General features: G+C 52.6%; 1 protein-coding gene across 3 annotated transcripts in view; it reads left to right on the plus strand.

Annotated features, from left to right (window-relative positions):
• PLXNA1 (plexin A1) overlaps positions 1 to 27,560 on the plus strand; it is a 96,681-nt gene that overhangs the window by 20,256 nt on the left and 48,865 nt on the right. For all 3 annotated transcript variants that reach the window (XM_048957937.1, XM_048957939.1, XM_048957938.1), the window contains exons 4-8: positions 17,563 to 17,703; positions 19,856 to 19,956; positions 20,949 to 21,072; positions 23,067 to 23,220; positions 23,825 to 23,924. In XM_048957937.1, the coding sequence (XP_048813894.1) occupies positions 17,563 to 17,703; positions 19,856 to 19,956; positions 20,949 to 21,072; positions 23,067 to 23,220; positions 23,825 to 23,924 (620 nt within the window). The remainder of the gene's footprint in view (positions 1 to 17,562; positions 17,704 to 19,855; positions 19,957 to 20,948; positions 21,073 to 23,066; positions 23,221 to 23,824; positions 23,925 to 27,560) is intronic.

A 27,560-nucleotide genomic window follows, 5' to 3' on the forward strand; every position in this document is an offset into this window, starting at 1 on the left:
GGCTTAGGCTTTGCAGGAATTTCCCCATCATTTGCTGACTCTGGGCTGGGAAATCATGTTTTTGTTCCCTCACTGCCTGGGGCAGCACTGGTGCTTTCTCCCCTTCTGATTTTGCTTCTAAAGAATGATTTATTTTTTTTTTTTCCCCTCTAAGTGTTTTAAAAGCAAATCTCTTTTCATTGTGAAAGCCCCTCTGCTTTCTTCCTCTCCCCCTTCCTCCAGCTGTGCCGCAAGTCAATAATTATCCCCTCTGGGTTGGCAGGGAGCATAGGGCATCTGCTAGTCATGTGCTGGGTATTTTGGCGGATGGCTGCTTTGCTGGCTGCAGAATTAGTGCCGTGGGGGCTGCTGAGGAGGGGAGATGTGGGTCTGGAGGGAGCAGGAATGTCTCCTGCTTTGGGCAGTACCCAACTGCTCACCCTGTCCTTGTCTGCTTTGGGGAGCATTTGGTGATCTTATGTCTTTTGGACTTGTGTGGATCTCCGTTGGGTGACAAGTTAAGGGCAAGGTCTCCCAAAAGCTGCACCCTGGTGTGGACAAATCTAGGCTGATGGCTGAGTCAGGTCATTGGGGCACCTTGTGAGTTGAAGCTGGGCTGCTGGTTTCCAAATGCTTCTTGCTCTTGCTTCTTGCTTTCAGGGCAGCCAAAGCAGGGGAGAGCTGCTCCTGGCTTCTGAGAACCCTTCTGTGTGGCTGGAGACTTTGCTCCTGCCTTTGGGGAGGCTTTGCATGGGGCTTGTATCCTCCTCCTGGCGATGCCCTGGGCTCTGTGTCACAGATACAGAAACAAAACTCCATCTGGTTCTCCAATCCACAAATCACCCTGTGAAGGTCAGGTTCCTTGTGAGACTGTGAGGAGAAAGCACGAGGCTCCCTGCCCGGTGTTTGTCCCCATCCCCTCCGGCCACGCGGCTCCTTTCACATTGCCTCTGCTTAGCACTAAGGCAGCTTAAGCAGCTCGTGGCTTTAAAGGGGCCCATTGTGTCTGCGCGTGTGAAATCCAGCTCCCGGAGAGGGCTCAGCTCCCCTCGTGACCCCCATGTCCCCATCCTGCATGAAGCTGGCCCCTTGCCCTGCTGCCATGCTGTCCGCCTTCTGCAGGGACATCCCTTAGTTTCCACTGTGTTGTGCAGCTCCCTTTGGAGGTGCCACGCTTGATGCTCCTTGGGGTACCTCTGCAGCAGCCTACCACTTGCACTATACCTCTGCAGTGCATTTGGGGTGCATCAAAGCTGAGTTCCTCTGTGTATTCCTGCTGCTTCAGTGAGCGCGGCAGAGCCGGGAGAGCAGCTGGCCGCCCCGCACAAGGGCCTTTTGTTCCTGCCGCCTCTGCCCTCTCCCGCTCTGTCCCCATCCCATCCCCTGGGGACCCCCTTCCCCGCCATGCCTGCAGCTCCTTAGGGCTTCTGCAGCAGCCCCAACCCTATCAGGAAGATGGGCACCAGGGAGCGTGCGCCTGCCTTCTTCCCCAGTTAGCAGCGATAATTTTATTGGCATGACAAGGTAGCCAACGGTTGCCAAAGTGCATCCATCAAATACCTCTCGGCCGCTCCCGGCCCTTCAAGAGCTCTCACCAGAGCTGAGTGCCGCCTGTTTTAATCAAGGTGGAGGCGGCAGCACTGCCTGGGTATGGATGGGGTGCAGGGAGGGGGCACGGAGCTCAGGAGGAAGGGGCCCTGCTGGCCTGCAAAGGGCTTTGTTGAGCTCCGCACAGGATGTCTCATTGTTGGAGGAAACAATTAGAAATTCATCGTGAACTGCCGGCCTCTGGGACCTGCCGGGGCAGCAGCTGTTGGCTCCGTCCTTGGGTGACTTTAGGGAAGGATGGGGCTGAGCCCCCGCTGCCCTCCTGCCTTTTGCGGGATGCTCTGGGTTGCCTGCCCCTTGCACAGAGGATCTGGGGGGTTCCTTCTCCAGGCTGTGTGACTCAAGCCATAACTCTTCGTTTTCCCCCCCCTTCTGCTCTGCAGTCAGCACGAAGCCGGCAGGTGAAGAGATGGAGAGTGGAGCCAGGCGCACTGCCAGGCGGGGCCACAGCCTGGCTCAGACCTTCCCTGCAGAAAGCGCTGACTCTGTGTGGCTCCATGCAGCCCCATCCATCAGCTGGGCACGGAGCATCGTGCTGGGCACGGGCACCCTCGTGCAAGGTGACTTTGGAAGGCAGGAGCTGGACGAGGCTCCGGGGTGTGATTGCGTCCAGCATTTCTGGTCCTTTCTGCATTTCCCTCCACTGGGACCAGGCCTGGAGGATCCAGGCACTCTCCAGGCTTGGTGTTTGCCTTACTTTCCTGTGGTCTTGGTTTAGATGATGCCAGCTGTCTCCTTGTATCTCCCTGCCCATCTCGGGTGCCCCAGCAGGGCTGTAGTCGTCTACTGGGGACCTCAGTGATGGCCCCTTGGGGAGGTGGCAGGGTGAAAAGCCATCCCATTGAGATGGAAATGAGCTGGGAGGCCACTGTGCTGTCAAGGCCCTCCTGTTGTAACCATTGTGCCTATTCACGGGCTTGAACACTGACTAATTTTAGCTTTTCGCACGGAATAATGGTCCCAGCCTCCCACCAAAGGCAGCAGAGAAAAGGGAGGGCACGGGGAGCCCCGAAGGCAGCAATTTGTGTGCTGGTATCCAGCCTTCAGCCCCAGCTAATGGTGCCTGCAGAATTTGTGTAGGAAACCTGTCAGGGGTAGAGATGTGAGGACAAGGGACCTGGACCTCATCCGCCCCTTGGTGACCTCTGGAGCCCGTCATCCATCCCCGTGTTTTGATATCTGTAGGGTCGTTCAGTGTCGCTGAGCACGGTACTCGGCTGTGGGCAGCTCAGGGTGAGCCACTGCTCAGCCTCTGCTGTGCCTTGCCTTTGGTAATTATGGGGTGTGCTGCTCTGAAATAGCAGGGAGAGAAATCTAATGGGGGTGATGATTGGGGAGGTAGGGAGGCAGGAAGGTGCCCTGTGAGATCAGTGCTTGAGGTGAAATGGAAAAACACGTGGTTGGGGTGGTGAATAGCCCCAAGCTCCACTGAGCTCCACTAGTCAAAGAGCAAAGTGGTGCCAGGGTTTGGATGTGCCACCTGCATCAGGATGTGTCTCCCACACCTGGGAGGTGCTAATCCTGGCTTAGGGCAGCATTTAGCATTGGACCTGAAGGTGCTTTGTGCGGAATGCTGTCTGCTTGCTTTAATCCCTTGATTGGAAGTGGCTGCTGGGCAGCCTAGGGTGGAAAAGCCCCACAGTCCGTGCATGGACTGCAGATACCACCTCTTCTTCCCACCTCCTTCCTACTAGCACGAAAACACCGCACACCCTTGGTCTTCGTGTGCACTCAGAACTCTGCTGTCAAGGAGCATCCCCGTGGCAGTGAGAGCAATTGTCTGCATGGGAAGCAATAGCAGGAAAGTTTTATTTAATGGACACTTAGTTCTTTTAATGCAATTTAGCAGCTGGATATAAAGAAGAAAGCCAGCACCATGTGACACGCTGCCTCTCTGTAGATGGAGAATAGACGGTGGGGAGAACCCTACTGAGCAAAGCTGGATGAGCTGAGAGCGCTTTCATTTTGTTGTGCTCGTTGCTCCAGAGGGCAGCGTCCACTGGGGGAGCTGGGGGAGCATCGTGCCCCATGGCTGTCCCTGTAACAGCAGCAGCAACAACGGCAGGCTGACAGAGCTGTGTGCTCTTTATTAGCTGCAACCGTAATGATATATGTTGGATTGCTCTCCTACGTTGATAAAATTACCAGACCTTGAACAAAGGGAGAAAAAAGTCTCTCTGACCTTGAAGGTGGTGGTTCACTTGTCTTCATTTCATTCCCCTCATCTGGGGATACGGGTCAGTTTTGGGTGCTATTTATAGTGCATTTGGCTCGATGGTTTTCTTTACAAAGCGAAAGGTTGTCACCCTTGTTTCTGATACTGCGGAGAGGAGCTGCTCAGGGGAAAAGGAAGCATAAATGAGATTTTTTTCCAAGTGTTCCCCTTCATGGCAAAGCTTTGCAAACTGGTGAGACCAAACAGCCACAGACCAGCATAACTGGGGCTGCTGCTGCCCAGTGCTCTGCCGTTGGAGCCATGATTGGATCCAGCATGGCCAGGCTTCCTGTGCCCAGTGTGCCTTGTCTGGCGCAGTTGGCTTTGACTGAAACAAAGCGTTATCTGGATTCTTCCCTTCTCCCATCCCATAAGAAGAGGGGCTGCATTTCCCACCTCTGCTGGAGCCGCCTGTTTGCCACCATCACCTGCCCATGCATGCATCCCCCTTCTCCAGCCTCGTTTATAATTGACAGACTCATTGAAACAACAAATGTTGCCGTAATTTAATTTTCAGGCAAACAATAGTCCGGGGACAATGTTAAATTCATGAAACTGGCTTAATGTGATGAAATTTAATGAAGCAATTTGTGTGCTATCCTGGGCGCCGGCGCTGTGCAGGGCCGTGGCTGTGCGCGCCTTCCCCTGCTCGCCCATCCCCTGGCAGCTCCGTGTGCCCTTAGGGGTGAGCTCCACGTGGGACATTGGGGTTGGCATTGTATCTCTCTGGGTGGGCCCTCTCTGGGCTGTGAGCCAGGGGAAGAGTGGGTCCCTTGATGCAAGGGGGAGGTTTGCCTGGGACTGAACTTGCTCTTGGAGTGCAGCATTCCTCAACTTTGGGGTGCTGGACTGCAGCCTCAAGCAGGGATTTTTGCCACATCCACCCACATTCTCTAGGCACCCTGAAACTAGAATTGCTCACACTTCTACTGCGTTTTGAGAGAGGTTTCCCTGCTGTTTCCTTCCCTTGGTGATTGACACAACCCTGTGGATCTTAATTACATTCCGGCATCGGTAGAGTGAATGCTTGCAGAGCTACTGGCTCGCTTGGGTTTACCTCTGCTTGTGTTTTTGGGGACAACCCCATCTTGCATCTCGGGGGCTGTGATTCCAGCAAGTCTTCTGCTGGGTCAGCGCCTGGCTTCTCCTTGGCTCAGCTCATGGTGAACTGGTAGCCATGAGTGAAGTGTAACTGGAAAATATTATAGAGAAAGGATAGTGCAGTTTCTGTGTGTGTATATGTGTGTCTCTATATATAAACATATATATATATATGCATATGTTTTTCTGTAAAAGCTCCCAAAATAGGCCTGTGTCCTAGCCAGGATGGTTGTGTCTGTGATTAGCTGTGCAAAGCGCCTGTGTTAGCATGACTTGCACATACACAGAGCCCTTTGGAAAGGCTGCACAGCCCCAGTGTGGCATGGTGACCTCTGTCCCTCATGTCAGAACATCCTTTCCTGCTCCACTCTCTGCATCCCAGCAATGAGAAGCATTAAGCAAACTACTTCAAAAAAAAAAAAACCAACCCACAAAAACCAACCATCCAGCAAAGCTGCACCTCATACATGGCCGGTGCCTGCTATGGTGCTGTGGGGGTGATTTCCACTCAGCTCCGGGGAGGGGAACTTCCCAAATCAAATTCTATGTTTATTTCCCCAGGGCTTCTCTGTGTTACTCTCCCTCTCTTTCTGGTATGTTTATGAGCCTCAGGGGATCTGTTTTTACTCTCAGTATTTAAAATTAAAGATGCTTTTCTCTTCTAGCAGGTGAGGTGAACACTGCACGTCCTTAACTCGGGGTTTTCTTCTCTTAAACCTGCACAGGAGAACTTGGGGGACTGGAGGGCGCAGTGTGGAGACCTCCTCGGTGCCCTCCTTCCACCCCCGTGCATAGCCAAACCCTTCTGCTCAGAGCCTCAGCTCCCTTTCTCCCTCCAGCCTTGTCCTTTTGAACCTCTCTGCCTGACAGCTGCTCATGCAAGCTGTTGAAACAAGAGCTCCGCTTCACTTTGTAAATGGAAGCGATTAAGAAGCCTGCAACCAGCACCAGCCCTCCCTGACACCGTATCCACCCAGGTGCCTTTTGGGGGCTGTCTGCTGGGGAGCAGCAGTGCTTGGCTTTGCCTTGTACTTGTCCCACATGCTGCAGGGCTGTGAGCAGAGGTGGTTTGGGGGCTGCACATGGGCAGTGAGCTGCCACCATCGCCTCCCAAATCCCCGCTCACTGGACAAAGCTATGAAGGCTGTGTTGTTTCTGTTCCCTTCACCTCCTTAATTCTGTTCGTGCTTGTGAGCAGAGAGAAGCAGAGCAAGAGAAAGTGTGATTTTTTTTTTTAATGGATTGCATATTTCTGGAGCTGTTTTTCATCAGGACATTGATAGTTGTGCAGAGGCAATTAATTGGAGGAAAAGTTGACGGCGATAAATGTCAGGAATGTTTCAAGGATGGTTTGGATGAAATACATTTTTTAAAGCCTCCCAACGAAAACAAAAACCTTGGCCTATTTTGAACCTTGCCAAAGAGAAACAACTTGAAAATGTCGCTTTTTGTGTGTGTGAGCTGTTTAAGTGCCTTTTTCCCCTCTCAGCCCATGCTCCTTAAACAAAAGCATGTGTTCTCCTGGTGTGGCTCCCTGGGGGCAGGAGTGCAGTGCAGGGGCTGCACGGGGATGAATGCAGTGGGGTGGATGCAGTGGGATGGCTGCAGGAATGCTGCAGCTCCCTGTGTTTGGCTCTATGTCTCATGGCAGGGCTGGGGTCGGCTTGCTGCTCCGTCTGCACCACAGCTTTTTCTTCCTTGCTGTCTACAGATGGTGATGCCCGCAGCCAAAAGGAGGAGCGCGGCATAAATGCATGCCGAGTGCTTTGATATCCTCAGGCAGAAGGTGATAAAGAAAAGAATTAATGCTTAAAAGCGATGCTGGTGCACCGTGGCTGCGGCTCAGGGTGCGCAGGCTGTTGGAGCCCTGCTGTGCTCTGGGCTTGCAGCAGGGGCAGGAGCAAGAGAGGGGTTGGCATGGAAATGTGACAATTCTGGGAGAAGAGAGTGGTCTTAGGTCTCCCGGGCAGGATTTCTGTCTGTGTGCATGGCCTGAAACTTGCCTGGGATGTTTTGTTGTGTCAATCCGTGATCACCCCGAGGAAGCCAAACCCTCTTGTTTTCTGCCTCCCAGGCACTGCGGTACCTCCAGCCCCAGCTGCAGAGTTTGGTGCTGGTGTGTTTTTCATAAAGGCTCTTAATCACACACAGGATGTTTCTGTTTATTCAAGAAATAAAATCACACAAACAACCCACCCCCAATTTGGCTTTCGTTAAGCATCAGCTGCTTGACCCAAGGCTGAGCTGGAGAAATCCTCGCCAGCCTCCTGCAGCCTGACCGGAGCTCAGCGCTGTGCCCTGGACACGTGCCTGGCACCAGGACCGGCTTTGGGCCGTAGGGTTGACACTGGGCAGTGGGATTGGCATTGGGCCACGGTGGCATCTCGGAGCAGAGAGTCTCAGGGACCGGGGGGACCAACCTTGAGTTTTTGGGGACCTGGCACTGGGTTGAGCAGCCGTTCCGGCTCTGCTAACAACAGTGCAGTTGTTTTTGGCTGAGCTGGCTCCTGGTGAGGGCTGGAGGTGAGCTGGAGCTGTGGGTTCATTAGTGGGATGGCGTGTGCCTGTGCACAGGGTCACTGATGTGCCACCTCAGGGCACCTGTCTCCCAGTTGGAAGAAACGAGGATGTGCCACCAGCCCTGGCACTGTGTTTTCGGCTTTTGCTTTGTGCCTCGTCTTTTGGGGTTTAAGTGGAAGGAGAGCAGGAGTATGTCAGGATGGAGTGGAATAAGAACCTGACTTTCCTCTTGTCTGTTGCACGTGTTGGTCCCATTGCTGTCATTCCTGTGGCAAAGCAGCAGGCCCATGCCCCAGCAAGAAGGAAACCTGTGCCCTGCTCCTTTGCGTTTGGAGGAGCAAAGTCCTCAGAGATTATTAGAATAATTTAACAAGCCATTAATGAGAGTGAGGGAAGTGCTGGAGGAGTTGGAGAAGGGTCGAGGAGGGGGTGTGGGGAAGCAGGACTTGATTTTTGGCAGGGAGTGGGTCACATTGGCAACCTGCTTCCTTTGCCTTAGATGTGTTATGAAGTTTTTGAGGTTGCTTGAAAAGTGTCTGGGGAGCGGTGGCGAGCCAAGCGGGCCGCGGGCCAACTCTCAGCTAAACATGTTGTTGTGTAAAATTGTAGTCAATTAATTTAAGACCTGCCAATTTCAACTGCAAAGCGCTAGGAGGTTCTGTCAAGTTTTCAATGGGATAAAAAGGGGAGAAGGGGGGATTAGTTTTCAGCGCTTGGAAGGGCAAACAGCGATCCTTCGTGCAGCACTGCAAAGTGCCTCCTCCTCTCTCTCTGCTCGTTTGGGCTAAACTCTTTGGGTAAACTCAGTGCCACCAATGTTAAAGGCCCTGCAGGGAGCATTGCCTTGCTGGCGTGTCCCCTGCTCACTGGTGGCATGTCTTGGAGTGGGGACTTTGCTGCAGTGCCTGGTCCTGCTCTGCTTTTGTTTTCCATGTCTGAAACACCGCAGCTGTTGTGCACGTGGATGTGTGTGTTCCATCATCCTGCTGCCTCCTCCCTGGGCTTTTGCCATGGCCCCAGCTCACCCAGGGCATCCTCTCTTGCTTTATCATTTGCCACCAAAGGGTGCAGAACCACCATACAAGGGGTTGTTTTGCCCTCAGATTTGCCCCCACCATGGGTGTTGGAGTGTCTGTGTGGGATGGAGCAGCTCAGCATCCCATGGCACTGCGCGCTTGTGTTTTTTGGAGTGACTTGGAGCTGTGCATCCCCGGTGCTGGGCTCTACCACGTGTCACTGTGCCATGTCACTGTGCTGTGTCATCGCCGCCTCGCACTCATTTCCCCGGAAGACATTTAGGGTAATTTCCTCCAACCTCACTTGTTAATATTTCACTGGGCTGCGGAGCAGAGCCTGCACAGCCCTCGCTTCAAACCAGGGCAGCTCCTGGCACCTTTGCCTTTAGCTCTTGGTTTCACTAGCTCTTGCTATGACTTGTCCTATGGTTTAAAATGATGTAAAACCACCCAGTGGCAGAGAAAGCTGGGTGAACCTATGGGGCTGGTGGTCAGGGCTGGGGCACGTGCCATGTGCCAATTCTGCCCTACAGCACTCGCCCAGCTGGGCACAGTGGTTTGAACCTGCTGGCACTCTTTGGGAATGACTTTTTGGGTTCCTTTCATTCCTGATCCGGACTCCACAAATCAGAGCTTCTGAAAGGGCCTGGGTTGGCCCTCCAGGAGCAATAGCAGAAGAATTACTGCATTGCATGGGCGTCTTTATGTGTTTTTTAAACCGTGCCTCCTAATTATAAATAATGGCTGTGATATGAGATATGATTATGATGAATGGTGATTCTGTATTCTGTCTGCATTAGCGGCTTTAACCTTGCCGGGGTAATTATGTCTCATTTCAAATTCTGATACTATTTATTTGAGGTAGGGGACTGGGAATTTAATTTCTACTGCTTTGTCTTTTAGTATTATTATTATTTGAAAAAGATACCTTTGCAAAATTGTTTTTTAATAATTCCCTCCAGTGGCAGCGCGAGCTCGTTAATATTTGAGGGGACTGCAAGGAGCTCTTGGGAGAAGCAGGTTGGGGTGTGGGAACCAGGGGCTGATGAGGAGCCAGTGGAGGTGCCCAGAGATGGGCTTTGGTGAGGACAGCACATTGATGTCACTGGTGCCACCAGTCCTTGTGCCACATCCCTGCAGAATGGTTCCACTTGCAGCCCCTGCAGCTCCACACCTCCTGGCTGGGGGTGCATCCAGGGGTCCCCACTTGATCTTGGGGTTCCCATGAGGTCTTAAGGCTCAGCCGGCCCCTGCCCGTCTCACACCGCCTCTGAGAGCACTTTTAATTAAAAATCAAATCAAAGCTTGTGCACGTGATTCTTAATCAGTTTGAAGTCTCTGCGAGAATAAAGTAATTATACCACTCGTTTGGTTACAGTAATTAAAACTTTAATTAACATCATTTCCCACCCCTTGGCCTCTCTCTACAGTGCAGATCCTCAGGCGAGTGCACCCTTGGGCTGCTGATCTCAGGAGAAAGCACGCTGTGAATTTGGGGACCACTCGTCTGTTCTCCATCCCTGCTGTCCCCCACATGAGGCCTTGCTGGGCCACCCCTCCTCCACAGGAGCTGGGGCCAGCGCGAGCTTCAGTTGCTCAGTGCCGTGCCTTTGGGTGCTGGGCTGCATGGCCGCTGCGAGTGGCCCCACCGCCGTCATGAGTGGCAGCCTCTACTTGAGATCCCCTGGCAGCCGTCGCGGCTCCAGGGAGGTGGGATGGTGGCAGGTGTTCCTGAAAGCTGTTCTGAGAATTTCACTCTGAATGCAGCACGTGTTCCTCCAGACTTGTGGGCAGGGAGGCGCGCTCACAAAGAGCAGCCCTAGCTGTGTGCCGGGGGCTCAGAGAGGTGCACAGGCTGTGCTATGGGTGTTGGTGCTGCTTGCTGGTGTCCTGCTTCCCAGTGAGCCCGGGGGAGGGTGAGCAGAGAGGGGAGCTTTGCAGCCACGCGAGTGCTGCAGAGAGAGTGCCTGCGCAGTGCAAAGCCTGAGCTCTTAAATGTCTGCAGCAATGTCCTTAGGGAAGGCAATCTCTGTATTTAAATCTTCTCAATCTCTCCTTCGAAATTGCTGCTATCCATGGGCTGAAGAGCTTCATTTCCATCCTGTTTGTGAATGGAGAGTGCGCTGCAGCGCTTGTGTTGCTGCTGGGCTTGCTGTGGCTCTGCATCTCTTTGCAGAATCGCAGAACAATTTGAACTGAAAGGGACCCTTAAAGGCCATCTGGTCCAGCCCCTCTGCAATGAACAGGGACACCTGCAGCTCCATCAGGAGCTCAGAGCCTGTCCAATCTGACCATTGGTTGGGTGTCCACCACATGGCCAGGAGCTGTGCAGAGGGGCACAGACAGTGGGGACGTGGCACACACTGGGCTGGGTTGAGGGCCAGAGATGACTGTGGGCAGGGTTAGTGGACATGGTGGTGATGGGTTGACGATTGGACTTGGTCATCTTAGTGGTCTTTTCCAGCTTTAACGATTCTATAATTCTGTGTTACAAAGCTGTGAAATGCAGAAAGAATGTCAGCATGGAGAGCTCTACAAACACGCTGAGAGCTGGGGTGGGGAGGGCAAGGTGCGGTTGGAAGCAAAATATTTGTATGCGCTCTGCTCTGTGCTTGGCACACAGCCGGGTTCAGCTGGGTGTGAGCAGTGGGACAGCAGGAGCTTTCCTCCAGCCTTGGAGGTGTGCCTGTGTCCGGGAGCTGGAGGGGTCAGGGGGAGCTACCTGCAGTTTCCATCTCAGCCCGCTGATAGCTGACATGTTGATTTAAAAATGAAAAAAATAGGAAGTGTGTCTGTAACTTTCCCACTGCCTGGTACGATGGATTGCTTTCCCATGAAGCACATTAAACAGTATATAATTTGTCACTGAATTCACGAGGCATTCTGCATGTCCAGTTCTGCTGCCTGCGTGAGACATTAATATTTAATGCTGTCAGTATGCCGTGTGTTTTTTCAGGCATTGATTTCTTTTTTTATTACTTATCAGCTTCCCCTGACCCATCAGGTGTGATCTGCCCGTTGGGATCAAACAGCAGGGCAGCGGTAACAAGAGGAGCGATGCCGGTGTCAAACAGGTGACACAGGGTGCACCCAGGACTGCCCTCCTCCCTGCTGGGAGAGGGTGGGTTTTGTTTGTGTTGATATGCATTTGCAGCAATGTGTTACTGCAGCACGAGGCTTTGGGGCTGCGCGGTGTGGAAGCGATGGCTATTGGACCTGAGGTGGGGGCTGTTCCCAACTCCACGTGGGGCTTTTCCTGCCTTCTGGTGGCCCTTCCTTGAAGACAAGGAAGCAGCTCCTCTCTGCTGTGTTGTTGTTGCAGGGAGCAGGAAGGAAGCAGCTATTTTCCTGGGGACGATGCAAGGGGAAGGAGCAGGAGGATCAGCTGATCTCTGGTGTGCTGCAGCTCTGGGAGCCTCCTGTGTACTTTCTCCCCATGCAGCTTTAGGCAGAGCTGCCTCTTCCCTGAGTTTTGGGCTTCCCAACAGCTAGCTGGGAAGGGAGCATCTCCTGTGTCCCCCTCACGCAGTGTCCTGGTGCTGGGATGCGGAGGATACATTCTTAGTCATTGGCATAGTGTTGCCTCGCTCAGGTTGCATGGGGAGAAGAATTGTGTTGCCTTTTTGATCTAGGCATTGGAGCAAGTAGGAAAATAAACAGTGTTTTGGGTGTGCAGGAGTGTTGCAGGAGAGATACTTGGACTGACACCCATGGGACAGGAAGCCAGGCTGCTGCTGGTGGTCTCCTTGCTGCTGAGGAGGTGAAAATAAAAGTGCTGAGCGCACACTGGAGAGCCAGCAGGGATGGCCATGGCAGTGGGGATACCCACCTTCCTCCCAGGGTAGCGGCTGTGCATTGCTGGGTGCTGGGCCCATCCCCTCACTGGGTCAGCCCTGAACGATTCTGATTGGGAAATAACTGCAATAATAAGAGAGATATTTTGCTCCCAAGGAATGAGACGATATAAACTGGGCACTGAGCCAGGAGAGTTTTGAAGGGCAAAGCTGAGAAATCAATGGCTTGAGACTGCCGGAGCAGCTGGTGGGCTGGGGAGGAGTGGTGCATGTGCCTCGGTGGGTCTCAGAGCAAGTGTGGGGCTCCAGGGGGGCCTTGGGGCTCTCACCCCACTCTGTGGTCTCCCCACATCCCTCTTTTACTGACATTTGACTATCTCAATTCCTTACTGGAGGCTGCAGCTCCGGCACCGGGTCCTTCTCTCCAGTGGTTCAGTTTTCCTACAAAATGATGCAAAAGGTCTTAGTGAGAGCTTTTTGGTTCCATCAGAGCTGGTTGAGCTGTGAGGTGGGCTGTGGTTCTCCATCCCTTCCGCTGATGGGGCAATTCTGACTGATGCAGCTGCTCCCAAACCTGTGCTTCCCAGAGCATCCTGCTCCAGGCAGCCGCCTGCTCGCTCTAGAAGCTGAATGGGTAACTTCTGCTGTAATCCCTCTTTCCCTTAGACACTCCTTGCTTTGCATTCATGCTTTTCCTGATCTTGGCACGGAGCTGGTAAGACTGTGGTTTTGGGTGAGGGACCACGTGGCTTTGGGAAGCTTTGCAGGCAGCCTGCAGCCCCTCCAGCTATATCCCATGGCAAAACCTCTCGTCTGCCCTCAGTCCATGTGGCTGAGCTCTTGGTGCCACCACGGGGACGTGACAGCTGTGGTGACATGCACTGCAAATGCAGTGTCACAGCTAACAGTGCAGGTCAGCTGCTGGGATTTGTCGCTGTTACGGGCGTTGATTTAGATTAAGTATCTTCTTGTTTTTTGCTTTATTATACTGATATAATTAAAGTTCCAATATTCTCTGGCTCACGGCAATGCAAGGCCTAGGACGTGAGTCTTGCTTGTATTAATCTTTATAAGTGGGTTGTACTGAATGGCAGCTCAGCTCACCCTTTGCCCTCAGTGTGTTATGAGTGCGGAAGCAGCATCGTGGCCCCGTGCTGCCTGCTGACATCTCCCCGAGCTCTGCGTGCCCCCAGAATGCTGTGTCAGACCCCCAGAAATACTCAGCTGCAGTGCAGTGGCCACGGGGGAGTCATGGGCACATTCCAGTGTGGGGCAGCTGCTGCCTGCCCAGGCTGCATTGCTGGCATTTTTCTGCTGGGATGTGGCAGGAATGCATCTCCAAATCCCCCTTCCTGCTGCCCATGTCCTTGCACTTCAGTCCTCTTTGTCTATGCTTCCTGGCAGTGCTGAGCCATCCCAGCAGTGATCCGCTTGGTGCTCATCCTCACCTCGCTGGATGCAGGGTTTTGGTGACCTGAAACACAGTGTTCAGCACCACATCCTCACCTCGTCCCTGAACACTTGTCCCTGCTGTTGTCCCCAGCCAGCACCCCCTATCCAAAAGCACTGTCTGCATCGACTGTGCCTCCCCGAGGACAGCTGATGCTGCAGCCTCACAGCTGCTTCTAGTCCTGCATTTTCGAGGTGGCTGAGCAGGGATAGAGGGGGGAAAGGAGCGTTCCTCCTAGAACAGCTGATGCAGGAACCTCATTTTGGAAACTAGAGAAGGGCATGCGGGTGGCAGCTGCTGTGCTGCTGCTCCCTGGGGCTGAGGGTGCGGGGAAGGCATGTGGGGGTGCTGGGGGCCCGGCTGCCTCGGGGTGAGCCCAGGCCACATGCACAGGGCTGGACATAGGATCCTCTGCTTCCTGCCCTGAGCTGGGCTGTGTGGTATTGGTTGACGCTCCCCAGCAGCTGTCACCTCCGCCCCAGGTTGGCTGGGGCTGAGCAGGTCCTGTCTGGCCTTGGGGAGGTATTTTGCATGATACTGAGGTTTCTGCAGCATGGGGACCCCTGGGGCCCCCCGTGTGTTGTCACCCTCCACTTGCAGTCCTGGGCTCTGCAGAGCTGTGGCACAGGGCTGTCCCTGCGGGTTTACCACTCGCTACATCCCTGGTGAGTACTGGGGAGAGAGCGGGGAAGGCTTTGAAACGCGCTCCTGTAAATAAGCCCTCCTTTCTCCTTGCCTGTCAGCGCTGTGCGAGCCCCGTGGAACTGGAAAGGGTCCCCGTGAAAAGGCTGCGGAGTGTGTTTGAGGCAGATAAGTCCCTGCCTTTGAAGTGTGGCAGGCGGGCGAAAGCGCCCTCCTCTCGTCTCTCCTGCCAGCCGCTGAGCATTAATCACAGCCGCGCGCAGATAAGAGCAGAGCACAAAGCGTCGCTGAGCACTTCTCGTGCCAAGAGGAGGGGGCTGCCGGCAGTGGGCAGGGGGTGGGAGAGCCAGGTGTCCCCCTGCAGGGATGTGGGTGACTCCAGCTCCTCTCTTGGTCACTGTCTGTGCCGCGGTGCCGTGCAGCTGTGCCGTGCAGTCTGCCCTGGCTGCTGCTGCTGCTGCTTGTTAAATCCAAAGGCAGCCCTGGTATGCTGGCAGCCGCTTTCCTCACCGGCTGCGCTCGCTCCCCACCCGCTGTGCCTGTGCCGGGGCTGAGCTGTACAGTGCTGTGCTGCGCTGAGCCGGGCTGCCCATGGCTGCTGTTGGGTCCTCTCATCTCTGCCTGCGAGGGGTAACGGCCTCTGGTTGACCCAGGAGAGGTTTGGGTTGTCTATCGGGAAAAATACTTCTCAGAAAGAGCGGTGATGTGCTGCCCAAGGAGAAGTGGAGTCATTAGTCCCTGGAGGTGTTCCAGAACCTTGGAGATGTGACACTAAGGGATGTGGTTATGGGCATGGTGGGGGTTGGCATTGGTGATCTTAGAGGTCTTTCCAATCTTAATGATTCTATGGTCTCACCACCTGCCTTGCCAAGCTGGGTAGCTTCTCAACCCCAAGCTGTGCACGTTGCCATTGTAGGTTCCTTGAAGTCGTATAGGTCAAGGGATGAAATACACAGACTGGGAGGAAGATGGTCTAGTTTTTGGGTGGTCCTGTGTGGAGCCAGGAGTTGACCTTATTGGTCCCTTCCAACTGGGGATATTCTGTGAAGAAGAGTGCCTGGGAGCAGGTGAGAAAGCAAAGGGTTTATTTAAGCAAAATAAGTTTTGCTCTGATGAGTGTTTTTTGTTATCCACAACTGAATTTCCAGCTGTGTGCACAAACCACCAACTTAATTTCTGTGGTGTCTTCTACCCAAGGGTGCTTTGCTCCATTCATCCATCGTCAGCCTCCCTGTCTGAAGCCCACACCAGGAGGGCATGACTCATCCAGAGCTCAGGGGTATGACTGTGGTTGGGATGGTGCCAGCTAGTAGAGGCACCCCAATGCCTCAGTGGGGCTGGAGAGAGGCAGTAGCATCCTCCATTTCATTGCAGCCCTGTAACTCCTTCCAGCCCCATAGGAAGCAAAGCTCAAGCCTGAAGCAGCCGGCTCTGCTGCGCGGAGACAGGTAGAGCAAGGGCAGGAATCCAGAGCGAGAAATTAGTGCAAGTAATTATTAGTATTGGGTAATTATATCAGCGTCAGGATGAGGAGAAAGGTTAATAGATTTTTTTTTTTTTTGGTAAATGTCTTTTCCCCTGGGTGGAAGGGAAGCAGGGTGGGCAGGAAGGCACGTGCTTCCGAGGGGGCTGCTCTGATTAAAGCACATCCTCTCCCCCTGCCCCAGCCACCGCCGGCCCCGCAGGTGGGCATAGGCTGGGAGCAGCCCCATGCCAGTAACTGATGCTGCTCATCTCATCCTCTAGCTTTGGGAAACCGCCGTCCTATGGCCCAAGCAGCCCACCCAGGTCTTCAAACCTCATTTTGGCTGTCCCCCAGACCTGCAATTAGAACATCCTCAGCAGTGGGAGCTGTGTGCATCGCAGATCCCACCGGAGCGCTCCGTGTGCCATCGCCTCTTTGCTTACAGCGATTATTTTTAGGTCCTTCCTGGAGCCTCAAATTAACTGGAAGTGCTTCACGTCTGTTGGTTTTTTTGCTTTTTTTTTTTTCTTTTTGATACATCTCTTTCTCTTTCCCAGCACTGCGCAGTGCAATAATGTAATGGGGAAATTACCCCGCTAGTTAAAAATTACTGCCAGTGCGACATCCACCCGTAGATCTATTTTAGAACCAGGGTAAAACTGTATCGATTCCTCTGCGCCGCAGCTACGGCCCATAAAAGGGCTGGAAAGGTGCATTTGTCACGTTGCCATAGCGAGGGATGGATGCTGCTGCTGGGATCAGTAAAAACCCTCCTCTGGGGGGACCTTGGGTGATGCTGGGTGCTTTGTGTGGGATGTTCCCTGTACAGGTGCTGGGGGTTTGAGCTCTGATGTTGGAGTGAGGTGAATGTGGTCTTGAAGCTGTGGGCATGAAGATACCCCCAGAAGGGCGGGTGGAGGCTTTGGGATGGGCTTTGGGCATCTCTTGGGTTCTCAGCATGTGGTGGTATGTGGCATAGTGATGATGGGGAGCGTGGTGTGGGTGGGTCTGGCAAACCATGCTGAAGGACAGATGACTTGTTCTGGGTTATCATGGAGGGAGTGTCCCTCAGTAATGGGAAAATGGGCGTAGAGGTGTGCAGCAGGGGAGGGAAGCAGAGAAGGGGTGTTTTTGGCTGTGGCGTGGGCTCCAGCAAGCTGTATCTGCCTCAGTAAGGCCAGTCCTGAGGTCCTTCCATGCACTGCTGCTCCCCAGCTGCTCAGGGGTCTCTTTTTTTAATTAAATACATTTGTTTTGTAAAATGGCCTAAAAATAATCCGGGACTGGTGCATGCAGGAGGCTGGCGGTGAATCAAAGGCGTCGCTCTAATTAAACGGGCCCCGGTTTGTTTGTGAGCCGCATACATTTCCATGCTAATCAGCTGCACAACAGGATCTGGCTTTCCCAGCTCCTGATTGGGAACGTTGCAAATGGGGAGGGGGATTGGGAAGACAAGGCAGTGCTTGGGACGAGATGTGGGTTTTTTTTGGGGGGGGAAGGGGGAGAGAGAGGGTTCTCCACAGCCCATCCGCTTGGGTTGGTGTTAGCAGGATGTGTACGTCTCACCTGTGGCTTGTGTGTGGTCCTGCTGCTGCTGGGGGAGTGCTGAGGTGACAATAGGGTCTGGGCTGCTTTGCCATGCTGCAGCGGCCACAGCTTGTCGCCTCCAGTAAGGGATGGGGGGGCAGCATCCCAATAATGGGGCACTTTCCCCACCCAGGCAGAGGTGAAGGGTGCGTGGGTCTGTGCTTACTCCTTGCTCTCTCCTGCAGATCCTGGTGGACTTGCCGGCTGACAGGAAGCACCAAACGCTGCAGTATGAGAACGTGGTGGCCCATGAAGGCAGCTCCATCCTGCGGGACCTGGTGCTGAGCCCTGACCGCCAGCATCTCTACGCCATGACTGAGAAGCAGGTAAGAGGTGGGGGCTGCAGCCCCCAAAGCCGTGCCGCTGCCACATGCTGTGTCACTTGTCTTCCCCCCTCTCTGTTCCCTGCCGAGCCGTGCTGGTGGCATCCCTCAGATGCACTGTTGTCTTTGTTGTTTTTGCCCTGATGTCCAGTCTGCACTTTCCTTCTTCATCCTTTGATGTCTCACTGGGGACAACCCCCTGCCCGACAGACACTTGCCTACTCACCCTAATGGCTGGGAAGGGCAGATGACATGCTCTCCAGGCTCTGGCCCCAGCTGCCACCAGAACTGCCCAGCTACCTCTGTCCCCCCTCAGTCATACCACCTGGGAACACTCAGCTCCTCCCTACTCCCCCTTGTACAAAAACACCACCTCAGGGCACATCTCCCAGACATGGCCCTTCTGTTCCTCTCCTCCCTGTGGTCCCTGCCCCGGGCATTAATTGTTAGTAGCAGCTGCTCGACATCCCTGTGCCCCAAGGAGCAAGGACTGCTGTGAGAGCTGGCATCCCTGCTTGTGGGGCTGTGAACCTCCACCCTGCCCTCAGGCTCTGCAGGTGGGCAGAAGCTCCTTGCTCTGAGCAGCCTGTTCTCTCTGGAATAGCTGCTTTTGCGCCCTGGGGCAAGGGGAGCCATTGGCTGGAGCTGGTACAGCTGATGTGTCCCCAAACCTCCATGTGTGCACCTCTGTGCCTACTGCTGCCATCCCCAGTTCAGAGCTATCCAAAGCAACAAATCTAACTCGGGCATGGGCATGCAGCTGTCATCCTGAAAGCGTGGTTGGTGCTCACGATAAGAAGTTTTAGTTGGCTGTGAGAGAGTTTGCATGCTCCTGGGCTTGCTGGAGAGCCTGCTGCTACAAGTTAATCCATCAAAGGGCTGCCAGCACGGGTGAGGTCCCCGCTGCGTCAGGGCTTTGTGCCGAGCAGCAGTGGCACTTTTTGGAGCTGTCGGGCTCCTGTGTGGTCACAGCCTCGTAGCCTGGCCTTGTCTCCTCCCCATATCCAGCCTGGGTGGCAGAGGAGGAGAGAGCCCAGCCCAGGGGTGGCAACTCTGTGCTCCTCCCTGATGAGAAGGAGATCAAGGGGCTGTTTTTTTCCCTGAAAACGAATTCTGTGCTGGTATCTCAGCCCCAGCTCCTCCTCAACTTCTCTTTGGGAAGCTTTTCTGCGGGCAGAGCATTCTCAGCCAGGGTTATCTCAGGAATGTCTCAGGAGTTTGGAGTTGTGCTGGGCGCTGCCTGATGGGAAGAGGTGCGCATGGGTGGGAGTGCTGCAGAACTCCTGGCCACTGGCCCGGGGCTTTGGAAGGGGAAAGGATGCTGGAGCAGGGCCTTGCATTTGTCTAGACAGCCCCACGGGGATGGCAGAACCTTTTCCCCCCTCCTCCCAGTTCCTGTCTCTGGTTTCTGGTCTGCTGCAGGAAACCTGAGGCTTTCCAGGTGAGGCAGAAACTGTGGGCTGCTAAATTCAAAACAAGGGCAGTGCCACACCACAGCTCGCAGCGGAAGTCTCCCAGTGCTGTGCCCATTGCTCTCTCCACCCTCTGTCTTCCTCACCATGGAGCATCACAGCTTTCCCTCCCTTTGACAGGAGCTCCTGGGATTGAGGCTGTGTTTCTGGGTTCTGGAGAGGAGGGGAGACTGGGGAAGCAGAGGAGGGGAGGAGCTTCCCAAGCCCCCATCCTGTCCCCCCCACTTCTCCTTCCCACTCCTTAATAAAAGCTTCTCTCTTCCCTACTGCAGCTTGGTGTTATCAGAGTGCTGGTGGAAAGTAATTAAATGAACAGTTGTAACAGAGCTCGAAGGGCTCGGAGAACGAGGGGATTTTAATCAAATCTGGAGGAGCAATTAATAAAGGAGTGGTAACCCTTTCGGAGCAGGACTACCAGCTGCAGGGGTGTGTGGGAGGCATTGGAAGCTGGTGTCAGGGCTGAGCTATTCCCCAAACTCTGCAAAGATGAAGGTTTCCTCATTCTGGCCTTGCTGGGCTGGCCAGGAGATGGTGGTGGTTGTTCTTGTAGAGTTCCCAGACTCAGAAATGTGATGTCCAAGGCATTTCCCAATGGGGAACCATGGGGTGGTGGATCCATTCCCTTTGAGTCCTTGGTTTTCCAGCTGTCCCCTTGGGCACCCCTTCACTGCCTTTTCCTACAGGTGACGCGGGTGCCGGTAGAGAGCTGTGAGCAATACGAGAGCTGTGAGCTGTGCCTGGGCTCCCGGGACCCCCACTGTGGCTGGTGTGTCCTCCACAATGTGTAAGTACCAGGGCTGGTGCTGCGGCCACGGAGCTTTGCTGACTGCATCCTTCCCAGTGCTGTCCTGCCCCTCACACCCAGCTATGGGGAATGGAGCCCCTGCTGTTTCAGTTCTGGCGAGGCTGTGCCTTGAACACTGTGTTCAGCTGTAGGACCTTCGCTGCAAGACATTGAGGTGCTGAAGAGTGTTCAGAGAAGGGCAACAAAGCTGTGAAGGGTTTTATGAGGAGCAGCTGAGGGAACTGGGATTGCTCAGACTGGAGCAGAGGAGGCTCAGGGGAGACCTCATTGCTCTCTACAAGTGCCTGAAAGGAGGCTGTGGTGAGGTGAGGGTTGGCCTCTTCTCCCAAGTAACAGCAATAAGATGATATAAGCTGTGCCCAGTGAGGTTCAGGTTGGATATTAGGAAGCATTTCTTCTCAGGAGAGGTGAGGTACTGGCACAGGCTGCGCAGGGAGGTGGTGGGGTCACCATCTGAAGGTGTGCAAGAACTGTGGAGGTGTGACACTAGAGGAACATGGTCAGTGGGAATGGTGGGAATGGATTGATGGTTGTACTGGATGGTCTTAAAGGTCTTTTCCAACCTTAATGTTTCTGTGATTTTATGACAGGACTGTAAGACGTGTGCGTTGTTCACTTTCTCTCTCCATTTTGCCTAGCATTTAATTAAAACACTTCCCATAATGAAATAATGTTGTTGCAGAAAGCGTGGAGAGCAGCGGGGAGGGAGTCATCTGCTCCGTAAAGGAGGTGATGGAGCATTGCAGGCTGCTCTGTAGGGGTTGGGGAGCTGCGTGTGTTTGACAGGGATGCTGCAACAGAAGAGGAGAGGGATGTGAGCATGGCTGAGCTGTAACAGAGGTGCTGGCACAAAGGGAAAGCGGAGCTTCTGTTCTGACCTCAGGCACCGGAGGCCCATTGCTGGGCACCTCATCCCCCCATTGGGTATTTCTCAGCTTCTCCTCCTCACCGTGGTGATTTCATCCCCCCAGATGCTCACGCAAGGACCGCTGCGAGCGCGCAGATGAGCCCCAGCGTTTTGCCTCCGAGCTGCGGCAGTGCGTGCAGCTCACCGTGCAGCCCAGGAACATCTCAGTCACCATGTCTGAGGTCCCGGTAAGTCCTCAGGGCTGGGAAGGCAGCGATTAAGTTAAATAACGAGCGACTGATAGGGAGAAACGAGAAGAGAGATCTGATACAAATAAAATGTAGGGGATTGATGAGGGCCGGCCTGTTGCTGGATGCAGATAATAAAACTGTTGATTACTATTCAGAAAAGATGTAACCAAGCAATAAATGTTTCTCCACAGTATAAATAACAACATCAGATTTGCCATTTGTAGGCCAGAGATCCATCTAGCTCAATATCCTGTCTGACAGCGGCCAGTAGTAGATATTTTGGGATGTGACTTAGATGCACAGCTCACTGCTCTGTCTGTGCAGACAGAAAGGATGATGTACTTCCATGAAGTATTTTCCAGGCCATTAGCACTGTAAAGAGAATGCAAAACAGCGTATACTAGCAATAAACTTTTGCAAGCTGCCAGGTCTGGATGTCTGGCACTCAGGAGTCCTGAAGGAGTTGGCCTAAGAGTTCCTTGGCTTGCAGATGGAGCTTTGTAATAAAGAAGTGGATGTTGAGAAAAGTCCAGCAAGCAGAAAAGACTCTTGTTGGAAGGGCACGTGGGATGACCCAAGTGGCTCAAGATTGCTTGGTTTGACATCAAGCTGAGAAAAGCTAGTGGAAAAAAATGAGGCAGGATACAACTGATGGAGAATCAAGGATGGGAATATAATTAATGCTAGTCAATGTAGTTTTGTGTCAAACAAACCACATTTTGTTCTTTGATGAAATTATGACTTGAATTAGAAGAGGGACTGCAGGGATGTGATGTCTCTAGACTTCTACAAGGCATTTGACTCGGTACAACACAACATTCTGATTAAAAATTAGCATTATACAATATTGATAAAGCATGTGTTAAGTGGATTAAGAACTGGCTCCGTGACAGATCTCAAAAAGTCATTGTCAGAGGGGAATTGTCACTGAATGGAAACATTTTGAAAGTGCTTCTGCAGGGATTGGAGTGCAGCTTTGGCTTTTCATCGGTAATGTGGAAACAAATGCGGAATTGCAGCTGATGAGATCTGCAGAAGATGCTGAGACCAACTGAGTGGCGTGTTATGGGGAGCTGGGGAGATCCCCACAGGGTTTGTGCTAGCTCAGTGGGGAAAGTGGATTTGATACTGCCAGGTCTGGACTTTGAGGAGTAAGGCTGGCTTTTGAGAGATGTCCTGGGAAGTGGTGATATTGGAAAAGATCCCAGTGTGCTGATCCCAGGAAGGGCTGTTGGTGCTCCCTGGGCATTGCTGGGAGGAATCTGTTGCTCTCTCTAGGGCTATTTCTGTGCCTGCTAGCTGCCTATACAGTGGGGTCTGCTGTGATTAGTGCTGGGATGCAGCACTAGGGCCGGAGACAGCTGCTTAAAGGAGGCTGAGCACCTTCAGTAAACAGCATGTAAATGAGTTGGGGCTGAAGAAAATGCCTTCCAGTGAGAGACTTCCCGAGCTCAATCTGCTTAGCTTATCAAAAAGGAGATTAAGAGGTGACTTGATTACAGAGTATAAGTGCCTTTACGAGGAGCAAATATCAGGGACTAAAGGGCTTTTTAATCTATCAAGGAAAGGCATAACAAGAACTAATGGCTGGAAGCTGAGAAAAATTCAAATTAGAAATAAGGCAAGCGTTTTGTAAAGTGAGAACTGCTGACCCCTGCAATGAATTTGCAGAGAAAAGGGTGAATTCCTTCCCTCTTGATGTCTGCAGAAGTAGATGCTTTTCTGTAAAGCATTCTTTAGCCAAACACTGGGCTTGGTCTCTGCAGAGAGGTGAGACATAATGGTTTGTGGTGCAGCAGAGGGCAAAGGATGTGATGCATTCAGGATTCTAAGCCATTTGCATCTGCATGGGGTCCTGCATGGGGACCATGTGTGTGGACCGGGGAGGGGTGTTGCACCCCTGGTTTTCCTGTTGGCTGTTTGCACACAGCAGACACAAAAGAGTCATTTTGTTAGCTTCCTAAGGCCGTGCTCCATGTTCTCTCCCCCAGCTGGTCCTGCAGGCCTGGAACGTCCCCGACCTCTCGGCGGGAGTCAACTGCTCCTTTGAAGACTTCACTGAGTCCGAGAGCCGCATTGAAGATGGGAAGATCTACTGCAGCTCTCCATCTGCCAGGGACGTCATTCCCATCACCAGGGGCCGTGGTGAGCTTGTGTCCTTTGTCTTGGCTTTGCCCCATAGGCAGACGCTGAGGAGAACAGTCCTGTGGCAGTGATCCCCAGTCCCAAGCAGGGTGGAAATGGGTTCTTGGGGTGCTGGAGTAAAAGGACATTGCTGCTTCTCCAGGAGTGGTGCTTTGATGTCCTTGCTCTTTTCCAAGCCGTGGGTGCAGCTACATGCTGACACAGTAATGTTCAGTGCAGCAGTCCTGCAAAGCCTGTGCATGCCAGCCTCATTCCAAACCTGTGGACAATTTCTGTAGATGTCTATGGACACTGCTGGCCGTGGAACTGTTAGCTCTCCTCCAGTGCCACTCTCGTATCCCAGGGCAGGCATCTGTCCCTGTGCTGTAGTTGGCTAAAGGGGCTTGATGCTGCTCCTGGGCCCTGCTGGCCCACTTAGTGGCTGGGTGGATATGGATGGGCACTTTTCCTTTTATTTCTAGATTTGGGATTTTGTTAATTAACAAGAGTGGATATTGTTGCCCAGATTCTTCCAATCCATCACAAGCCGTGGGCTGAACACATGCCCTGGTGTTCATTTCACTGTGTCATTTCTGATGCCTTCTTCTGCCTTGTTCTCTCTCAGGAGATAAGCGGGTGGTGAAACTCTACCTGAAATCTAAGGAGACTGGGAAAAAGTTTGCCTCTGTGGATTTTGTTTTCTATAACTGCAGCGTCCATCAATCGTAAGTGGTCTGGGCTTCGTCAGTGTGCTCTGGGAGCAGATGGGCTGGGCAGTGTGAGACTTGATCAGAGAGATATCCATTTGTGGGTGCTGATGTTGCAAGCAGAAAGGAAGGTTGAGCACAGCGGTATTGGCAGCGAGAACCCTCTTTTTGAAAACCGGGGCAGTGACCAGAGAGCTCACAGTTGGTTTGGATGTGTGGGAACATGCAGAACCAGGGCAGAACCTCACTTAAGAACGGGGCTTTCAGTTGGAAAAAGCTTTGGAAGAAAAAGCAAATTTACTGCATTGCAGACTGGAGCAGTCCATGTGACTGAAAATGCCAAGCATCTTGTTATTCCTGGAAACAGTTAATAGGAGTGAGTTGGCTAGGCAAAAGGAGAGCCTGTGTTTTCCTGTGACAGTACCTGCTTCCCAGGCTTGCTGGAGGGAGGGCTGGAAAGTTACAGCAACACTGAATGGAACATGCTGCATGTCGTGGGGCAGTTACCCAAGAATTTCCTCAGTGGAAGTAATTGTGAATTTGCTTTCTTGTCAGGCTGCCTTGAAATCTACTCTAAGCGTGGGTCTTTAGGCAGTTTGAGATATGCATGTGATAAAATAGAGGAGGTGGGGATTATTGATGTGCTGTCTAAGCACAGTGTACATGTCTACCAGGCAGCTGCTGATGAGGTGCTGAGGACACTGTGCTCGAACTGCAGGCAGAGCGTCGGGGAAGATGCTGGGGTGTGTTTAGGCAGAGAATTTGGAGCTGGAGAATGCGAGCGATTTCATTCTGCTGCCAGAAGCCTCCCACGGATGGTGGTGCTCAGACTGATCAGTAATTACAGATAAGCAAATGAGGAGTGATCTCTTTGGGGCAGCCTTTTTTGTGAAAGATCTAGTCTGGCTTAGGGGGTTCCACTGCTGATGGCTCTTTCCAAGCGTGCTCAGCGAGCAGGCTGCATTTTGCTTTTTGATCAGGGAGAAGCAGGTGAGCTGCAGGCACTCCGTTGTGCCGGCTGCTCCAAAGGGAATGAGTCAGAGGACCTCTGCTTGTGCTCCTGCTGAGGAGCAGCATGCTGCTGAAAAGCTCAGGGTGTGGAGGCAGAGAGCAAAACAGAAAGGGCCAACGAGCAGCCGGCCATTCAAACCTCCTGCATCACAGCCCTGGGTGCTGGGAGAGGGGCTGTGCTTGGGGAGTGCTGCGGCAGTGAGCGGGCAGCCTGCAGACTTGACTTTCTCCCTCACCTTGACTCACGAGATGAGCTTTGTCTCCCTTCACGTCTTGTGGTTTCAATAACATTAGCTCAGCTTTGGCTCAGGATGGCTGCATGTCATTATTTTGCAAATCAAAAAGCAGATGTGACTTTTATTTTTCTAAATGAAAGCAACAAGACTTTTCAGTAGGAAGAGGATCAGATTGGTCCAATTGGGGCCACAACATTTTGGTCCAGTGGGAAAAGCTGGCGAGGGAATTGGCATTTCTTTTTATGTGCCTTATATAGCAGCAAAAGAACCCCCCCTTCCCCAACAAACCTACAACAAAGAGCCCTGACTGATTTATTACTGCGTTGATGTTTAATTTTGGGTGCATTATTTAAAAAGGCTAATTATGGATGCATTAATATTTATGGGCTTCGGTTGGAGCTGATAGAATAGTCCGTGTTCTAGGCTGGTGAACATTATTATTATTTTCTTTACATCAAGAATTTTAGGGTTTGGAGGCAATTTTAACTGTGTGACCCGCAGTCAGATCATAACCAAAGAACATGACAATATCCAGGGTGATGCAATACTTTTAAATACTATTTGCAGACAGGCGTCTTTAATGGATCTCTCTGGAGTTAATAGCCTTTCGGATCCAGGTTTCATATTTTGTGGAGGAAAATCTATAAGTCAGCTTGATATATTCTGCATTGGGAACAATATTCTTTTCCATGAGGCTAATGTTTTTTTTTCTGTGGAGTTCTCTGATTGCCATACATTATGTTTTCCTTTTTTTTTTTTTCTTTCTATTTATTTGGTCGGCTTTGGTTGGGTTGGGAGCCAGAGGCCTGAGTGTTGAATCATTTCTCAGCTACAGATAAAGTGTTTGGACTGGTAGAGGCCCTGGGCTGCCTTCCAGGGACAGCCCTTTGTGTCACTTGCTATGAGGGGACTGTCCTCAGCACCCTGCAGCATCGCCCACACCGGTCCCATTCCTCAGACCAGCCAACGACAGCAGTAGACATGGGCTGCACTCAGTGCGCCTTGCCCTTTTGCAAGCTTGGTTTACTTTTTGTTTCACTTTAGAAGAAGGAACTGAGCAGAAAAGTCCTGAGTGTTTGTTCCAAGCTCCTTGCTGTAATGTTTCAGTCCTGCAGGCTTTCGTTGGTTGCCCCTTCTTGCTCTGATTTGCCTTTTCTAAAGTGCTAGATGCAGACTAAGATTCTCAGGATAGCTGATTGGCATGACTGATTGATATAACTTCTATGTGTGGTTTTTAGAGGGCATGCAGGTTCTGTGCTGGATTACAGGATGCTTTAAAGTGGATGCTGGCATCCCTTGAAAATTTTGTCACCAGCTTCTTTAGCAAGGAGGTGTGATTTCTCAAATATCATCAAGTGTGGCAGTCACAGCAGTAAGGTGAAGCCCCTGGTGCCTGGAAAAAAGGCAGTGTTGTACCCATTTGTCAGAAGGGTAGGAACAACCCAGGGAACTACCAGCCTGCCAGCCTCACCTCTGTGCTGGGGAAGATCCGACAGCAGATCCTCCTGGAAGCTATGCTGAGGCACATGGAAGAGAAGGAGGTGTTATGGGAAAACCAGCATGGCTTCTCCAAGGGCAGATCCTGCCTGACCAATCTGGTGGCCTTCTGTGATGGTGTAACTGTACCAGTGGACAAGGGAAGAGCTGCCAATGTCATCTATCCAAACTTCAGTAAGGCTTTTGTGACACGGTCCGCCTATAACATTCTTCTCTCCAAATTGGATTTGATGGGTGGACTGCTCAGTGGATGAGGAACTGGTGTTATGCTTATACCCAGAGAGTGGTGGTCAGTGTCTGCATGCAGATCTGTGACAAGTGGTATCCCTCAGGGGTCAGTACTGGGACGAGTGTCAGTGATACCGAAGGATTGAGTGCACCCTCAGCAAGTGTGCTATGTGTCGTGGTTGATGTGCCCAAGGGGTGGGATGCCGTTCAGAGAGACTTAGGCTGAGCAATGGGAGCAGGGGAACCTCATGAGGTTCAACAAAACCAAGTGCAAGGTGTTGCACCTGGGTTGTGGCTTCTGCTGCTGTCAGAACAAACTGCAGGATGTAAGGAAGGAACACAGCCCTGCCAAAAAGGACCTAGAGATACTGGTGGGTGACAGCTGGTCATGAGCCAGCACTGTGCCCACACAGCCCAGAAAGCCAACTGTATTCTGGGCTGTGTTCCAAAGCAGGGTGGCTAGAAGGTCAGGGGAGTGATCCTGCCCCTCTGCTCTGTGCTGTGAGACCTCACCTGGAGTGCTGCATCCAGATGTGGAATCCTCAGTACAGGAGAGACATGGGCCTGCTGGTGTGCATCCAGGGGAGAGCCACAAAAATGCTCCATGGGATGGAACACCTGCCTACGAGGACAGGCTGAGAGAACTGGGGCTGTGCAGCCTGGAAGAGAGAAGGCTCTAGGG

This window comes from Lagopus muta, chromosome 11, assembly GCF_023343835.1.
Source record: "Lagopus muta isolate bLagMut1 chromosome 11, bLagMut1 primary, whole genome shotgun sequence".
NCBI lineage: Eukaryota > Metazoa > Chordata > Aves > Galliformes > Phasianidae > Lagopus > Lagopus muta.